The sequence below is a fragment of the Amblyraja radiata genome, chromosome 22, assembly GCF_010909765.2.
Source record: "Amblyraja radiata isolate CabotCenter1 chromosome 22, sAmbRad1.1.pri, whole genome shotgun sequence".
Classification (NCBI taxonomy): Eukaryota; Metazoa; Chordata; class Chondrichthyes; order Rajiformes; family Rajidae; genus Amblyraja; species Amblyraja radiata.
Window position 1 is genome coordinate 33108701 of NC_045977.1, and position 17440 is coordinate 33126140.

Here is a 17440-nt window from a genome sequence, read left to right on the forward strand (position 1 = left end):
TAATGTTTCATTTTTTGACAGCAACAATAACCCAATATTAGATATGCATAAACAGAAACATACTTGTATACTTCTATTATTCCTGACGTGATATTGGTTTTCTTCTCCCATTCAGGATCGGATTTCTTTAATATTGAATTTAGTTTAGGTGCTGAAAGTGGTATTCCAGTTGCTTGAGTATAAATATCTTTCAGTGCCACTCCTTGCACAGTTCCTGCAAGTTTAGAAAATTACTTTATTACTGTATCTCTATTTGACACCATCGCCTGTCATCACCATCGACGACTACGAACTTGATACCGTCCATCAGTTCACGTACCTCGGCTCCACCATCACCGACACCCTCTTCTTGGACACAGATATGATAAGAGGATCGGGAAGGCAGCTACAACTCTCGCTCGCCTCACAACTCGAGTGTGGATCAACCCAAAGCTGACAGTGAAGACAAAGATAGCAATCTACAATGCCTGTGTCAACAGCACAGTGAGACATGGACTAAATATGCCATGTAGTGAGACACGGACTACAAATGCCAGTCAGGAGAGAAGATCAACACCTTCCACCCGAGAAGCATCGGCCATATTCTGGGCATATCCTGGCAAGACAAAGTGTCCAAAGCCGAGATCCTGTCTCGCCCTGGCTTTCCCAGTATGTACACTCTACTCAGGCAGCGCAGACTGCGGTGGCTGGACCATGTCCACAGCATGGAGGATGGCCGTATTCCAAAAGACATCCTCTATGTAGAGCTGACATCTGGGAATCATCGGCCGCCCCCAGCTACGTTACAAGGATGTCTGCAAGAGATATGAAGGCGCTCGACATCGATGTGGAGTCCTGGGCGAGACCTGCAGCTGACCGCACAAGGTGGAGAGGTACCCTGAACCAACATCTTAAAACGGGCAAACAGAAACTGTTGAACGCAGCGACAGACAAGCGTGCGCGCAGAAAGGAGCGCAGCAACTTAATCAAACCAGAGAACACATACAAATGTGGCCTTCGCGACATAGCTTGTCACTCCCGCATTGGTCTCTTCAGCCACAACGACACTGCTCTAGCCGAGGTTTGGAGCAAGCAGCCAACAACTAGGATGCATCACCCATGGTCAGTCATGATCGAGGGGGGGCCTACGACATTTGACACCAACATACCACCGGGTGGCGCCGTACGATGGCAAACTCGCCAACAGTCTGTCTCGTCCATTTCTTCTTTTGTTTTTTTAGTCTGTTGTTAAATGTATGTTTTAGTGTATCTTGTATTATGTGGGGAGTGGGGAATTAAAAAAAATCTCTTTCCTCAACGAAGATGCAACTTTTTCCGTATCGTATCTCCGTCTGCACTGCGGCCTAACATCGTGGAGCTGGCAGTCCCTTTGCTGGGGATCGACTTCGGGAGCTTCAACCGCGGGAGCCTGCGGAGTTAACATTGTGGAGCTCGCGGTCCCTTGGTTTGGGAGCGACTTCGGGAGTTCCAACCGCAGGAGCTTCGACCGCCCAATCGCGGGAGCTTTGATCGCCAGCTCTGGGAGCTTCGATCATCCCAATTGCAGATGGTTCGACTGCCCCGACCGTGGGAGAAAAGGAGGGAAGAAAATACATTATTGCCTTCCATCACAGTGCGCTGTGGTGGATGTTTATGGTAATTTTTATGTAGTTGTGTATCTTTTTTGATATGACTGTATGGCAAATCAAATTCCTTGTATGTTTTGACATACTGGATTGCTAAATTAATTAATTACAATTACAAAGGCCCTCATTTCACTGGCTGGTAGCTGGAAGGGAAAATGATGGAGGGAAAATATAATAAATGTTTTAAGTAAGCAATTTTGACATTTCTCTACACTCCCAAGTTACTAATGGATTTTATTAGTTAAACTTATCTGTAATGCTGCCCAACAATTGTTTAAAAACTCTGTCAATATTACCACCCATACATGGAGGCAGGCTTTGCTATTGCTGTTTCATTCCAACAATTTATGTATGGACTCACCTGAAGAATTAGGATTCACGCAAATTATTTAAATTCCTTATTAATTGTGCAAATGTATCCAAGAATGAAGTATAGCATTTCTGGATGCCGTGCAGACCGGGGGGGGGGGGGGGTGGAAATTAAAAGGGAAAATAAACAAAAAAACACATTTTGTCATTTACCTTGAATGAAGAGAATATAGTACGCCCCAGTGTTGGTAACGTGAATCAATGGACTGGAAGGCACTAGACCTTTGGCACTATTTTGGTACACTCTTTGACCAATGGGATCACCACTCTTTCCAGATACTAGCATAAAGATCAACTCGTTAACAGCGTTGCCCTGGAAGAAAATACAACACTCATTCTAAATGCATATATTATCTGTAGTTCATATTCAATGAAAACATCTTGCACAGAATCAAAAGGTAATAATGGGAAATTAACAATTTGTGAACCAATGTGATAATTCGTGTATAAATTATGCCATGGTTTTGCCTGGCTACGAAGCTTGATATGCAAAGGCTACGAAGACTGACCCTCAGTACCAGGCACGTGCCGTGAGTGATTACTCAGGGTAGGCAGTCAGTCAATTTTTTTTTTAAATCTTAAACCGTGCATGCGCAGATTGTTCTCTCCGTAAAAATTAAAAATATAAATAAGTAACAATTCAATTTGCCCAAGGCTTCCAAATCTCCTTCATTTTTAAAATTACTGAATGGGTGGGGGATGGAGGATGAAGGCAGAGGGCGATATGGTGGGAAAAACGGGAGTTCCTTTCACAGCGTGTGGACAGGTTGTGCCAGGGATAAAGTTGCGGGGGGGGGGGGGGGGGGGGGGGGCAGGAGTGTTGAGAAGGAGGGTATCGGGGATTATGTCAGTAACTCACTCACTGCAGCCGCAGCGCTCCGGGCACGGACAGCAGAACTGGCCACCACTTCCGGGGAAGGACGCAGCTCGGGTAGCTGCGAGCGGCCGCCACTTCAGAGCCTTCTGCCGGTCCGTTCACCTCTGGCACTGCTCTCCGACTTAACATCTCTCACCTGTCGCTCGCCGGCTTCGCTCATGTCAGCCGCTTCTCGCAAATCCTTAAATTCTCACAGCTGAGTAACCTCAATTGGTCCCTTGAACGCGCTGTTGGAATTTAAGGATTTGTGGGAAGCGGCTGACATGAGTGAGGCCGGCAAGCGGCAGGAGAGAGGTTTTCAGACGGAGAGCACTGCCAGAGGTGAGCAGGCCGGCAGAAGGGGCTGTCCGGTCCCGGCAGCCGCTCGCAGCCACCCCAAGTACTTCTCCCCCCAGCCACAATGTGGTGGGTCCGTGCCCGGAGCGTCGCAAGTGGGTTACTGGCCCCGATCCCCAGTCCCCACCTTCACAACGCTCCTACCCTCCCTGCAACTTTACCCCGGGCCAGACTCCCCAAACGCTGTGAAAGGAGCTCTCCCCCCCCCCCACCCCCACCCCCACCCCGGGAAATACGGTATTTAAAAACATATAGCACCAAGAAATTTACGTACCACATTATTGGTACACAAACTCCAATCTTCTCTCTTTGATTCCTAAGATACTCTTAAAATAATGACAAGCCATATTTGAAAAACCCGCCAAGAAACTTGTGCTGCGCATGCGCAGTTGGCTGCTGCGCATGCGCAGTACTGCAAAGGCAGAATTTCAGCTGCCTTCAGCTCCCATTGAAATTGACTGCTTGAAGCAGCGCCGACTGCACGTGGGCTGCACAGACCTTTGCATGTTACAAGTGCTGCGGATGAAAGGCACGGAGAATTATGCCTATCTGAGATCGATCTCTTAGATAGGCATAATTCTCCCATGCCTTTACTATTTATATTTAACAATTACCATTTCATAATTTTAGTCAGGGTAGGCAGTGCCTACCTTGCTAACCCTGACTGCACGTGCCTGCTCAATACACATGCAGCTCTCGCGCTAAATACTATCAGCACATCTCCTGCCCAACCAGAGGTTCAAACTCCAGAGATTTTTACCATCATTTTCAAACAGCTTAAATTCTTGGGCCTGCATCAGCTTCAGCAAAAACATTCTATTTACATGCAAAAAACTGCAGGTACTCAATCTTAAATAAAATCAGACAGTTCTAGGTTTCTTTCTCCACAGATGCTGCCTAATGACAGTATCTCAATCATTTTCTGTTCGACCTCATTATTTACATTTCGGTAATGGTTTCTATATTAAGCTCAACGGTAGAAATGTTCCTGTTCTGACCACGCAGATTAAGATGTGTGGCCTTTCTTTGAAATAGCGTGTCAACGTTACTATGAACTAAGGCTTGAGATGTTCAAATGCAGATACCTTTTACACAGCCCCATCCCGACAATTCTTTGACATGCAAAGCAAAGCCTATCTTTAAAGGGGTTTGAAATTCCTCGTGGAACACGAAGACTGCCCCTTAATTGATGGATTCTCGTCAGCAAAGACATTTGTAACCTTCAAAACTTCAAAGAGAGAAGATATTATTCCTGATAAGACACAAAATGCTGGAGTAACTCAGCTGGACAGGCAGCATCTCTGCAAGTGATGAGCCATCACCTTGAACTCTTGCACCCTTTTGGCAAAGGCATTTCCCCAGTACTTCAACATAGCATGTTACAGGATATAGATCAGGATCAATGAAATTTGCTAGATTTTACAGCCAGGTTTTGGAGGGCAACCCAGAGATGGTGGTGCTCCTGCCTGCCCACTGCCCTTGTTCTTCTTGATGGAAGAAGTCATGAGTTTGGCAGCTGCTCTCAGAGTCTTCTTGGCAACTAGTGCAAGTTACTGATGTCAAAGTGCAATAATGATCAAGAGGGGGGGGGAATAAATAGGGCAGTGGATGGAATTTCAGTCACTCAAGCTGCTTTACCTTTGATTGTCACGGATGCCGCTGGAAGATTGGCGATGCACATCCAAATCAGGATGATGTGTGATTTGGAGGGGAAATGCTGTTGAAGTAGCCCGAGTGAATAACTGTAGTGCATTTTGCAGATACCTAATATACACACTGCAGCCCATGACCTTTAGTGGTGGAGCAGCATCATTCATGCCGGCTGCTTTGCCTGGATTCTGTAAAAGATTTCTTGAAACTTTTTAGGTGCTGAACTCATCACTCATCCATCGTGGTTCTGACGAATCTCGTACATGGTGGAAACGATTGCTCATCCTCATTTCTGACCTCCTTCCAAAGGCAATTGGATCTTGGATTACTTCCCCAAGGAATTCTTGCACTTATTTAGACACAAAAAGCTGGAGTAACTCAGCGGGCCAGGCAACATCTCTAGAGAGAAGAAACGGATGACGTTTCGGGTCGAGACCCTCCTTTAGACTCCTGTGTCAAAGGTGATTGATCTCCAACAACCATAACTACTTTTCTTTATGTGAGAAATAACTCTAGCCAGTATGCAAAATAATTCGCAACTCCCATTGACTTCAGCTTGAAGAGCCCCATGCTGGCACGCTCAGTTAAATTCTGCCTGGCTGACAAGCGCAACCACTCATATTAAATCATAGCCTCAGGGAGAGTCCATATAAGAGATCTTGGCCTAACAGTACTTCAAAATTGGCTGCTTTTCAGTGCTTAGGAATCACCACTCGATACCACAGCCACATTTGCTTCACTCTACGACCACTATGAATCACCTTGGCATTTTTTTCCATACCTTCTTAAGGGCACAAAGTTTAAACGGAAGAAAGTATCCTACTACATAATAGAATGCAAGGGTATTTTTTGTATTTTAGCCAATCACTACTTCCAATCCAAATTGCACCCAAAATTGATTTATTTCTTTAAAAAAGTGCGTTCTTTCCCACAAAAAAATATTTTGTTTTAAGATTTTGCTTTAAAAAATACCTTGATACATTTATGTGATAACTTTGTATGGTTTCATAATACATCTGAAAATGAAATGTATTTATTGCAAAAGCAAGTATTTTAAATCGCTGTCAATCTATCGTTCTTGAGACACCCTGAAAAAAGGACATAAATATGCATAGCTGTTTTAAAAAGTTACGATTCGGGTGTCAGTTCCTTGGCAACTTAAAATAAAATGAAAGCCCTTAGAAATCATAATTATCAGCACTCTAGTACCCAAATGTGGAAGTCTATTTTAGGAGTGTCTAATTATCCAAATACTCTTCACGTGTAGGTGGAAATGTTTTGAGTTTACTTTCATATTAGCTGCCTGCAAAAAGCAGTTCAGTTCCCAAGAATAACTAATTTACATGAGCAATTTTGAAGACGTGACCTGACTCTAGGGCAATGTTTTTGACACTAATGCAAAGGATCACAGAAGCGCAATTTTCACTAATTACACTTTCACAACTTTCCACAATCTTTTACGTTGCTGATATCGGAAAAAAGAGAACATATTATTTGGCGCAAACATATGAAATCTTCCTAAAGAGCTATTTGTTTTGGATTTCTGACCAAGGCAGTCATAATTAATCTTTTTTTGTTAAGTCGTACCGGAAGCCAATTGGACTGGACAACTCTTTGAAGAAGCTTTCCAATCAGGGTCACTCTGTTACTTTTCCCCCTGATAGCCCTGGAAGTGTAGGTACATTTCCCAGGTACATGCACATAAGAGGGAGAGTAATGGGGCTGTCCCACTGTACGGGCTAATTCAAGAGTTCTCCCGAGAACTGTGTCTGTTGCTTGCCAAGTCAATTCTTCGAGAACTATTTCTTTCAAACAAGAATTAATTATAACAAGTTCAGAGCGGAAGTGGAAAGGAAATGAAGACTAGCAAAGAGTTAAAAAAAGACTCCTCAAAAGATGAGCAGTTTGAAACAATAAATCAGGGAAACGGGTCAACGTCAAAACCAGTGTTTTTCTTCTTATAAATGACATTGGCACATTTTGTAATTTATATGGTATTCCAATAATACTAAGCTCAGAGATTTGGGTGACAGTGCAGATTTATCAACGCAAATGTGCGAGAAATGGATAGACCGGAAGAATGTGCGACAAGTGGCAGATGGAACTTGGGAGAGAAATGCGAGGTGACACAATGGCAGAAGGAATGGGGAGAGGCAATGCAGACAAGGTCATCGTTCTAAAGAGTGTTGCAAGAACAGAGGGACCGAGGGCTAGTTGCATTGTTTCGTTAAGTTTAGTTTAGAGATACAGCGTGGAAACACGCCCGTTGGCCCACCGAATCCGCACCGACCAGCAATCCCCGGACATTGACACTACCCTACACACACTAAGGACAATTTTACATTTACAGAAGCCAATTAACCTACAAACCTGTATGTCTTTGGAATGTGGGAGGAAACCGAAAATCTTGGAGGGAAAACCCACGCAGGTAACGAGGAGAATGTACAAACTTCATACTGACAAGCACCTATTGTCAGGGTCGAACCAGGGTCTCGAGCGCTGTAAGGCAGTAGCTCTACCACTATCCTACCATGCCGCCCACTAAATCACCCCAAGACTATGTGGAAGAAACAGATTGTTAATGGGCATGACTAAATTCCAGATGAATCAGTGGGAGATGTGGAATCTTCAGAGGCAGAGCTAGCATTGACTTAATGGGCTGATTGGCTTCCAATGTTGGATGAAAATAGGTAGCAGTTGTTCATTGAAATAGTGAAAGAATGGCAGAATATAGTGAAATTGTAGCAAAATATATGGATTTCAAAATAGACACATTGAATACAGAAAGGTTAAAAATTACCTTTAGAAAGTCCTGGATAGGCTACTGGAAAATCTATTTGGTACTGGAAATTGCACTTTAAGGAAAGTGTGCAGGTGGATGAGTGGATGTATATGAAGGATTTTTCCAATAAGGTTATGTTGGAGAATTTGTTATCCCTGGGGTAAAGGCGAATGAAGGGAAATGTAATAGGTGTGTACAAGATTGCAAGTTTAGACAACAGACAAAAGAAAAACACAAAATACTAAAGTAACTCAGCGGGTTAGGCAGCATGTCTGGAAAAAAAAAATAAGTGGCGTTTCGGCTTGAGATCCTTCTTCAGTCATCTATTCCTTTTCTCTAGAGATGCTGCGTGACCCGCTGAGTTACTCCAGCATTTTACGTCTAATTTTGGTGTAAACCAGCTTCTACAGTTCCTTCCTAGACAAAAGAAAAGTTGTTCTCCCCAGCTGATAATAAGGACTAAGGGACACATATTTAAGGTTTTAGGCAACAATTATTGGGGAACATGAGGAAGAAGAATTCTTATTTTCTTTGCATTGCAAGTGATACCAATGTGGCATTCTTAGTCTACATGAGTCACAGAAGAAGAGACCATCAGTGATTTCAGAAAAAAATTAGATAGGCATGAGGTAAATAAACTTACTGGGTTATGGGTCCAGTCCAGGGGATTTATACTTGAGGGATTGTTCTACATAAAGCTAGCATGGCTGGATGGGACATGGCCACATGGCTATCTCCTGTGCAGTAAGATTTTGACTCAAAATTACATCTGCAAATGTGTAATATAATAACAAGATGGTGTTCTAAGTTACAGAAAGACAAAACTATTCTTTATAATGGTTTAATCATACAAAGAAAAGTTTCTTACAAATAAAATTTTCACCTCATCACTGTCAGAAACATAATTTCCTACCTGATGAGAAGGTATAAAAATCAGCAAAAGATCTTCCACTTCATCACCATCTAGATCTGGGAGTATCAATGCAGGACCAATCACTAAAAGATCTGTAGCAAGGCTGGTGTTGAGTCTCCACAATGTTTCGCCTTAAATATAACACACAAGACAAAATGTAAACTATCCACAAAAATCATGTATAGGTTTAGGTTGGTTATAGAAACCAAACAACACGTTGGATTATTTATGGTTTTAGAATTAAGCCATCAAAAACCTAACTTTTCTGTTTTCTAATATGGCATTAATTCAGAATACAAAATTAAGCTACCTGAAATGCATGCCGTATATATTAAAACTGATAAAATGGGCTAGATCATGAGGTATCAGGAGCTAACTGTCATTCACATGTCATTCAATTCTGGACTTTTTACCTGTGCATTACAGCGCATCTCACCTTGTGCTGCATCCCTGAACTCACTAAAAAAAGTCAAGCTGACTGGTTTGTTTTCACCTCTGTTGAAACAAAGGCACAAACATTTTAAATATGTCATTTATTTCAACAGAAAGCTCTCAGTGTGGTTTGGGGGCATGGCTTACAGGTCACTATTCCATGTTGCACAACCTCTGATATATTAGGAGTTTATGCGATTGCAAAAGGTAGCCATGACCATGGGCATGTCACAGAAAGTGGATGAAAAGCTCAGGGCTGGATTAAGCTAACATGACCCATTATACACAGCACTTGGAAACTACTCAAAGTGCATCATGCCTTACAGAATAACAAATATCTATTGTATAAACAAAGAATAGCTTCAAACGAAGCCACACAAATCCATTATTTTTTTCCATTCTTCCCCCACCTCCAACCTTATTCAATTTCTTCATAGCTCCACATTCCCCCCTCTTCTCCTGCGTATTCTTCTCCAGCTACTCTAAACACTCCCACCATCTTCATCCATTGATCTCTCAATAACTTAAATAAACACCTCTCTATAATATATATTAGGATGTGTGTGTATTTTTTGTGTTTATTTGTTTGTGGATAATCACATCTTGTCGAAAAAATGATGCGCTAACAGTAACATTTTTATATATTCCAGTAGAGATTTTTCCCGTGGACTCTGCCCCTGCCCCCTCTGCTATTCGTTAGTCCAGTGGTTCTCAACCTTTTTTCAGTGATGTACCCCCTGTGAAATATTTTTTCAGCCAAGTACCCCCTAACCAGCGCAAAAATATATTTTAAAATCTCACATACCCCCTGGAGTGCCTTCACGTACCCCCAGGGGTACGCGTACCCCCGTTTGAGAACCACTGCGTTAGTCGATAGGGTGGGTGATGGGGTAAAAGAAGCGAATGAATAATATTAATGTAATATAAAGGAGTGGGGGGGGGGGGGGGGTGGGTGGTGTGTGTGCGCGTGTGTGACGCTGCAGGCCGACCCCCCCCCCCCCAACATCAAATTAAATTTATTCTAAAAACATACCAGAAGAATTGATTGCGATAACGTAATGAGGAATTCCAATAACTAGGCATCCTGAAGACTTTCTGTCACTGAGATTTTCAACCCCGCATTGAATATGCTGAATATCTTCCACTACAGGTTGCTTCCAAAGGAGGCTCCCATTTGTTCCAGAGAGAACAGTTAGATAAGCACAAGGAAAAGAAAGGCCATCTGAAAAAAATAAGAGACGGAATAAAAGTCAACTCTAAAATAACTATAGTATACAATTGGGCACTTTAGTGCAGGCATGGAAATTAAAAAGCACTGTAAAAATGTATACTACTTTTTGCTGCTCAAGTTCAGCAAGAGTGTATAAAGAAATAAGATGCAAATTTTCAATGAGAAACACTCGGTGATATTCTAACCGGATGTGTTTATATTTGCACCTACTTTCTTTAAAAAACGGTTAGAATTGTTTTGTTGTTGAAGTATAAGAATACAGTTTAAAGGCAATATAACTAACATTATACCCGCAGTATCCTCCGCAGCCCCCCGCAGTACCTCACTTACCGCCCTCTGATCCCAAACCTTGTCGTAATAATTTTATACGAGTCTGAAGAAGCAACATCCATCCTTTTTCTCCAGAGATGCTGCCTGAGTTACACCAGCACTTTGTGTCTGACAATATCCATAATTTATAAGCTGTTAATTTATAGAATTAACTATTAGGCATGAAGTGAGAGAGAAAATTACGAAAGTCTGAAGAAGGGTTTCGGCCCGAAACGTTGCATATTTCCTTCGCTCCATAGATGCTGCTGCACCCGCTGAGTTTCTCCAGCACTTTTGTCTACCTTCGATTTTCCAGCATCTGCAGTTCCTTCTTGAAAATTATGAAATATTCTTTATAACTCTTTACTAAAAAATATCTTGGCAGATTTTGAAAACTTGCAATAATTTTTTTTAATATATCACAATCTCTGACAAGAAATTTCCATGTTTACGTGACAAACTTTTCCGCACAAAGTTCCACCTAATTTAGAAATCAGGTTTAAAAAAAACTCATATGAAAGATAAAATTAACTACGTTATGCACACATGAAAGATCTCCAGAAATAGACATCTCCAAATCCTTGTTTTTTATTCTCTAGCTAAGAGTAGGTTACATTGTTTGATGTTTATAATTTATCTATCTGCATGAGTTTTTACCCATTAGCTAAACTAGAGAGAATTTATCAGGAAAAGCTTGCATTAAAAAAATGTGAATTGTTTGCCTGAGATCGTGATATATAAAACTTTACTGCATGTTTTGTATAATATGTTGAGATATATTTTTGAGAAAAGAGGTTATGGGGAAAAGGCAGAAGAATGGGGTTGAGAGAGAAAGATAGATTGAATGGCAGAGTAGAATTGATAGGCCAACTGGCCTAATTCTGGTCCAATAAGTATGAACTTTCTCCATTCGTGTTAATAGTCTATAAATTAGCAAACTTAGAATGTTAGTTATGCTCCCTTCAAACTGATAAACAGAAAAATAGAAAGTTGATTGGTGACAACACCAAAGGAAGATAATATTGTTAGGATCACTATCAATAACAAACCCAGAGGTTCATGATTATGGACAATAGACAATAGGTGCAGGAGTAGGCCATTCCGCCCTTCAAGCCAGCACCGCCATTCGATGTGATCATGGCTGATCATCCACAATCAGTACCCTGTACCTGCCTTCTCCCCATATCCCCTGACTCCGCAATCTTTAAGAGCCCTGTCCAGCTCTCTCTTGAAAGTATCCAGAGAACTGGCCTCCACCACCCTCTGAGGCAGAGAATTCCAGACTCACAACTCTCTGTGTGAAAAAGTGTTTCCTCATCTCCGCTCTAAATGGCTTACCCTTATTCTTAAACTGTGGCCCCTGGTTCTGGACCCCCAAAATCAGAAACACGTTTCCTGCCTCTAGCATGTCCAAACCCTAAATAATCTTATATGTTTCAATAAGATCCCCCCCTCATCATTATAAATTCCAGAGTATACAAGCCCAGCCGTTCCATTCTCTCAGCATATGACAGTCCCGCCATTCTGGGAATTAACCTTGTGAACCTACGCTGCACTCCCTCAATACCAAGAATGTCTTCCCTCAAATTAGGGGACCAAAACTGCACACCACACACCAGGTGTGGTCTCACTAGGGCCCTGTACAACTGCAGAAGGACCAATACTCAACTCCTCTTGTTATGAAGGCCAACATACCATTCACTTTCTTCACTGCCTGTTGTACCTGCATGCTTACTTTGATGAACAAGGACCCCCAGATCCTGTTGTACTTCCCCTTTTCCCAACTTGACACCATTTAGATAGTAATCGGCCTTCTTGTTTTCACTACCAAAGTGGATAACCTCACATTTATCCACATTAAACGGCATCTGCTATGCATCTGCCCACTCACCCAACCTGTCCAAGTCACCCTGCATTCTCATAGCATTCTCCTCACAGTTCACACTGCCACCCAGCTTTGTGCCATCTTCAAATTAGCTAATGTTACTTTGAATCCCTTCATCTAATCATTGATGTATATTAGCTGAGGTCCTAGCACCGAGCCTTGCGGTGCACCACTAGTCACTGCCTGCCATTCTGAAAGGGACCCATTAATCTTTGTTTCATGTCTGCCAACCAATTTTCTATCCATGTCAGCATTCTACCCCCAATACCATTGGCTTAATTTTGCCCAATAATCTCCTATATGGGACCTTATCAAATGCTTTCTGAAAGTCCGGGTACACTACATCCACTGGCTCGCCCTTGTCCATTTTTCTAGATACATCCTCAAAAAATTCCAGAAGATTAGTCAAGCATGATTTCCCCTTTGTAAATTCATGCTGACTCAGACCAATCCTGTTACTGCTATCCAAATGTGCTGCTATTTCATCTTTTATGATTGACTCCACCATCTTCCCCACCACTGATGTCAGGCTAACGTCTACAATTATGAACTTCAATACACAAATAGGTAGTTTGTTTTAATTATGAAAAGTCTCATGGAATAAAAATCTGAATAATAAATGGGAGGGCATCGTTAACAGCCCACTTTAGTGGTTCAGAAATCTGAACAGCAATACAGAAACAAAACAAAAATGCTCCACACAATTACATCACTCCCTTACCCTCAGAAACACAGGATCCATTGTTGGTGTTGTTGGAATCCTTGAATGCAAACATCACATCTGCAACTTTGTCTTGGTTTGCATCCCACAGTGTGAGAAAAGGGTAAGTCGCTGAAATAAGGTAAATGACAAAAATATTTTAGAATACTTTCAAATACTTATTTCCATTTAATTAATTCAAGTTTCCTTGCATCAAAATCTCAAGTAAAACACAGCCAATCTGTTTTTTAGAACACTTGCAAAGGAGACAAACACAAACTGCCGGAGTGACTCAGCGAGTCAGGCAAAATCTCTGTAGAAAAAGGATGGGTGACGTTTCGGGTCGGGACCCTTCTTCAGATTGTAAGTAGAAGGGAGGGAATTGGAGGTAAGAAAAGGCCAGAATATAGCAGGACCAGCAACAGATGACCATGGAAGGATGGAGCCAATAATGGTCCATTGTAGACTGGGGAAGAGGCGATAACGAAGGGATACAAGGATGCAAACAGTAGAACTAGTAGGACACCTAGGGTGGGGGACGCGGGGAGCGAAGGAATGCAAGGGTTATTTCTAATTAGATAAATCACCGTTCATACTGCTGGGTTGTAAACTGCATGAGGTGAAATATTCAAGGGAGATAACGTCTATAAAACTAACAAACAACATTTTACACACACGCACACACACACACACACACAAAATAAAATTTGACGTCATGCAAAAAAGTTATTTTTCTTAAATAATCACAAATTTATATAGTTCTTATCATTTTCCTTCCTTTAAGACACACATTTAACGTTACCTGCATTTTCAAATGTTATGGTCCATTCCCTTTGTGATGAAGGTCTGACTGGACAAGGAATTATGAAGGAGAATGCGAACACCACAACTAGGCATAAAAATAACACCAAGAAAAAGGCAGCAGTTCTCCATTTGGAAAGCTGACCAAATTTTGTAAGCTTCTTGCGCTTGGTTACTTTGGGTTTGTCAGAAGCTTCATTTGCGTGTTGAGATTCAGTTTCATCATTTTTCAGAGGATGTATCTCTGTCTGTAAATCTTTGTTCGCTGTCATATTCCCAGTTTATATCCCAAAGGGAACAGCTGCGTTTCAGAGCAAACTTATTTTTCTTCTCCTTAAGCAACTCTTCTCATTTTGCTAGTATTCTATCTGTAAAAGTTAAAAATGAAATTTTAAAATCCTACAATTCATAAGGTTTTTATTACCGTGAATGCCAGTTAAAAGAATATTTAGGCTGCAGAAACTAGTCCCTTCTATTAGATCATCATCACGTTACCCATAACCGAGACCTTCCGGAGGATATAATTATCAATCCCAAACAACCACATTTTAATAGACTCAGCATCAGAAGACAAAAAGGGAAATTGCACAATATTGCAGAATGTGTTTGGCACATTTATGCAACAGAAAAGTATATTGACTGACATTAGAAATATGTTTTATTACAGACAGATAGGGAGGGCAGAATATACAAATATTACTTTTGGAAATATGAGTTAGGTGCCTTCTACGTTTTATTGAGCCCAAACCTGCCCCAGGTGGAAGGGATTTTTTTTTTCCAGTTGATTTGTGGGGCTTTCCCTCCCTACCTCAAAGTTAAGTAAATATTCCAGAATTCTTGACTTTTAGAAGAGAGAGGCAAAATAAAAAAAAGATCAGCACCGAGGGGTGGAAATAACAGAGCTCTGGAAATAACAGAATTGGAGAAAGACAGTGGCGAGACCGTCTTTCCTCAAAAGGTTAATGAAAATATCATTTTGGGTAGAGATAAGATGCAAGGAATCAAAAGAAATTGGTGAGAGTAATTTATAATCCCCTAACAGCAATTGTGTTTGAGTATAAATCATGAAATTAGAAGTGTATGCAACTAAGGTTTCACATAGCATATCCACAAATTATCAAGATCTGTACATCAAGAAACCAACCAGTGTACGAAGGAACTGCTGATGGTGGTTTATACTGAAGATAGATACAAAGTGCTGGAGTAACTCAGCGGGTCAGGCAATATCTCGGGAGAAAAAGGACGGATAACGTTTCGTTTGGGTCTGAAGAAGGGCTCTGACCCGGAACGTCATCCATCCTTTTTCTCTAGAGATGCTGCCTGACCTGCTGAGTTACTCCAGACTGCATCTTAGGTGGGAAATGGACAAATGACGTTTCAGGTCTGGACCTTTCTTCGAGGCTCAGTATCTTCAGTCTTGAAGAAGGGTCCCAATCAAAAACAACACATGTCCTTTCCCAGCACAGATGCTGCCTGACCAGCTGACTTTCCCCAGCAGCTTGTTTACTTTTGCTCAAAAATATAATATATTCTTGAAGTCTGTCCTGCATTTTGTTATGTGTAGGAAGGAACTGCAGATGCTAGTTTAAAACGAAGATAAGCACAACATGTGGAGTAACTCAGCAACTCTGGAGAAGGGATGGGTGACATTTCGGATCAAGACAAATTGAAACTCACATCATAAATTTACGTAGATCTTGACCAGATCTTTATGAATCATTATTCCAATTTCAGGTAACAATCTTTGAAAATACTAAGCAAAACACAAAGTGCTGGGAGAACTCAACAGGTCAGGCAACATCTGTGGAGGGAATGGACAGGCAACATTTTGGTTCATGGCCTTTATAGACAATAGACAATAGGTGCAGGAGTAGGCTATTCGGCACTTCGAGCCAGCACCACCATTCAATGTGATCATGAATGATCATCCCCAATCAGTACCCCGTTCCTGCCTTCTCCCCATATCCCTCGAGCGCTATCTTTTCTTCAGATTCTGAAAATACTGAATACATTGCTGCTCAAAAACAGTTTCATAATCGTGGATCTGTGTCGAAAATATTAATCCAGCTGATTCAGTACATTATTTTTTATCGGATTATTTCCAATGCTGCTTAAAAACAAGTTTTGTAATTATAACTCTGTTCAAAAATGTGAATCCAGCTGATTTCAGTGCATTATTTATAATTGGAACATTTCCATTGCTTCTGGGACTGCTGTGCTACGATGCTGAGAACTACATTCTACACTCTGTATCTTTCCCTTTGCCCCACCTGTTCGTATCTGGTAGTATCTGGTTTGTATTTGGTAGCATGCAAGACAAAGCTTTTCACTGTCCCTCGGTATACGTGTAAATAATCCTAAATATAAACCCAAATCTAACTGTCCCGTGACGAGCTTGGCAGCACGATTCATTCCATGACAGACTGAGGGATAAACACACAGTTATGAAATGTCACCAAAAATAAAATTACCATTCCCCCAAAATCCAAAGGGATTGTAATCATCTTTTGTTTAAAGTGTTAACACAAATAACAGCTACAGCAGTTGATAACATTTAAACATTATTTCAACCAATGCTTACGGCAACCACCAGCTCCAACTATCCCCACCAAGGCGAGGAACAACCCTCCAACGCCTCCAACCGCCGTCACATCCAGACTGCGCAGGCGCGCGGTCCCCCCTGGTTATTGTAGTCCGCCAGAAGGCGCGCCACCGTGTAGTACCCCTGCGCGTGCACTACAACTCCCGGCAGCCCTCTCGGCGCGGCGAGCCGAGGGCCGGAAGGTTCGGTACGTTACTGAGGGAGAGCGCCGACTAGGCCTCGGACTCAACGCGCAAGTGTTTCCTCACAATTATATACATTGTTTTTACAATCAACACAAAACTAAAATCTTGGAGGGGGAGGGGGGGGGAAGAAAAAACAAAACAATGTCTGCTCAGGCTCAAATGAGAGCGATGCTGGACCAGTTAATGGGCACATCCAGGGACGGTAAGTATGAACATCTGCGTGCGATTTTATTTTCTGTACTGTCGTTCTTTGCTTTTTATATTTTCTCCTTTCTCGTTTTCCGGATTCAGTTTTCGCTTCAAACAAAAAAAAACAATTGATTCGCTAAAAAAAAAAAAAAATAGTAAAAAGTCCGTCAAGTTCGTCGCAAATGAAGAGGAAAATATGCAACAGTACCCAAGGTGTTCTTCACTCGAAATGGAAGGCGACCCGGTCCGGTCTGGGCTAAGTTGTATCTGACCTGCATTAGTGTGCGGACGGAGGCCACATGGAGTGGTTTGCGCCTCGTAGGCCGCGAATGTTACACCCTCTCTTTAGCATGTAAACTGTGAGGCCGAGTAAGATTGTCAACCTCAGCTAGTTGCTTTACAATGAAATACTAACTATATACACAATTCAGAGTGACTTGCTCCAAAGAGAAATATTATTTTAAAAAAAAAGAAGCGAAACTAAGGAGGCAGGGTTAACTCGCACTTTATACCTTCTGTGTATTAGACACAGAAACAGATTGTTGGAAATATTC

General features: G+C 41.8%; 2 protein-coding genes across 9 annotated transcripts in view; one reads left to right on the forward strand and one right to left on the reverse strand.

The window, feature by feature from the left end:
- fam234a (family with sequence similarity 234 member A) overlaps positions 1-17253 on the reverse strand; it is a 30535-nt gene extending 13282 nt beyond the window's left edge. Inside the window, exons 1-7 of one of the 4 annotated variants that reach the window (XM_033040970.1) lie at positions 17095-17253; positions 13912-14278; positions 13131-13241; positions 10018-10206; positions 8553-8683; positions 2148-2307; positions 64-214 (exon numbers count right to left, since the gene is read on the reverse strand). In XM_033040970.1, the coding sequence (XP_032896861.1) occupies positions 64-214; positions 2148-2307; positions 8553-8683; positions 10018-10206; positions 13131-13241; positions 13912-14182 (1013 nt within the window). In that variant the 5' untranslated portion in view covers positions 14183-14278; positions 17095-17253. Of the gene's footprint in view, positions 1-63; positions 215-2147; positions 2308-8552; positions 8684-10017; positions 10207-13130; positions 13242-13911; positions 14279-15587; positions 15608-16381; positions 16586-17094 lie in introns of those variants that run through there. The other 3 variants (XM_033040968.1, XM_033040967.1, XM_033040969.1) reach the window with 3 other exon arrangements.
- luc7l (LUC7 like) overlaps positions 16651-17440 on the forward strand; it is a 32008-nt gene continuing 31218 nt past the window's right edge. For 2 of the 5 annotated variants that reach the window (XM_033040973.1, XM_033040975.1), the window contains exon 1: positions 16663-16899. Coding sequence is in view for 1 of the 5 variants with exons in the window: in XM_033040971.1 (XP_032896862.1) it covers positions 16839-16899 (61 nt within the window). In the remaining 4 variants the exon portion in view is untranslated. Of the gene's footprint in view, positions 16900-17440 lie in introns of all 5 variants that reach the window. The other 3 variants (XM_033040972.1, XM_033040971.1, XM_033040976.1) reach the window with 3 other exon arrangements.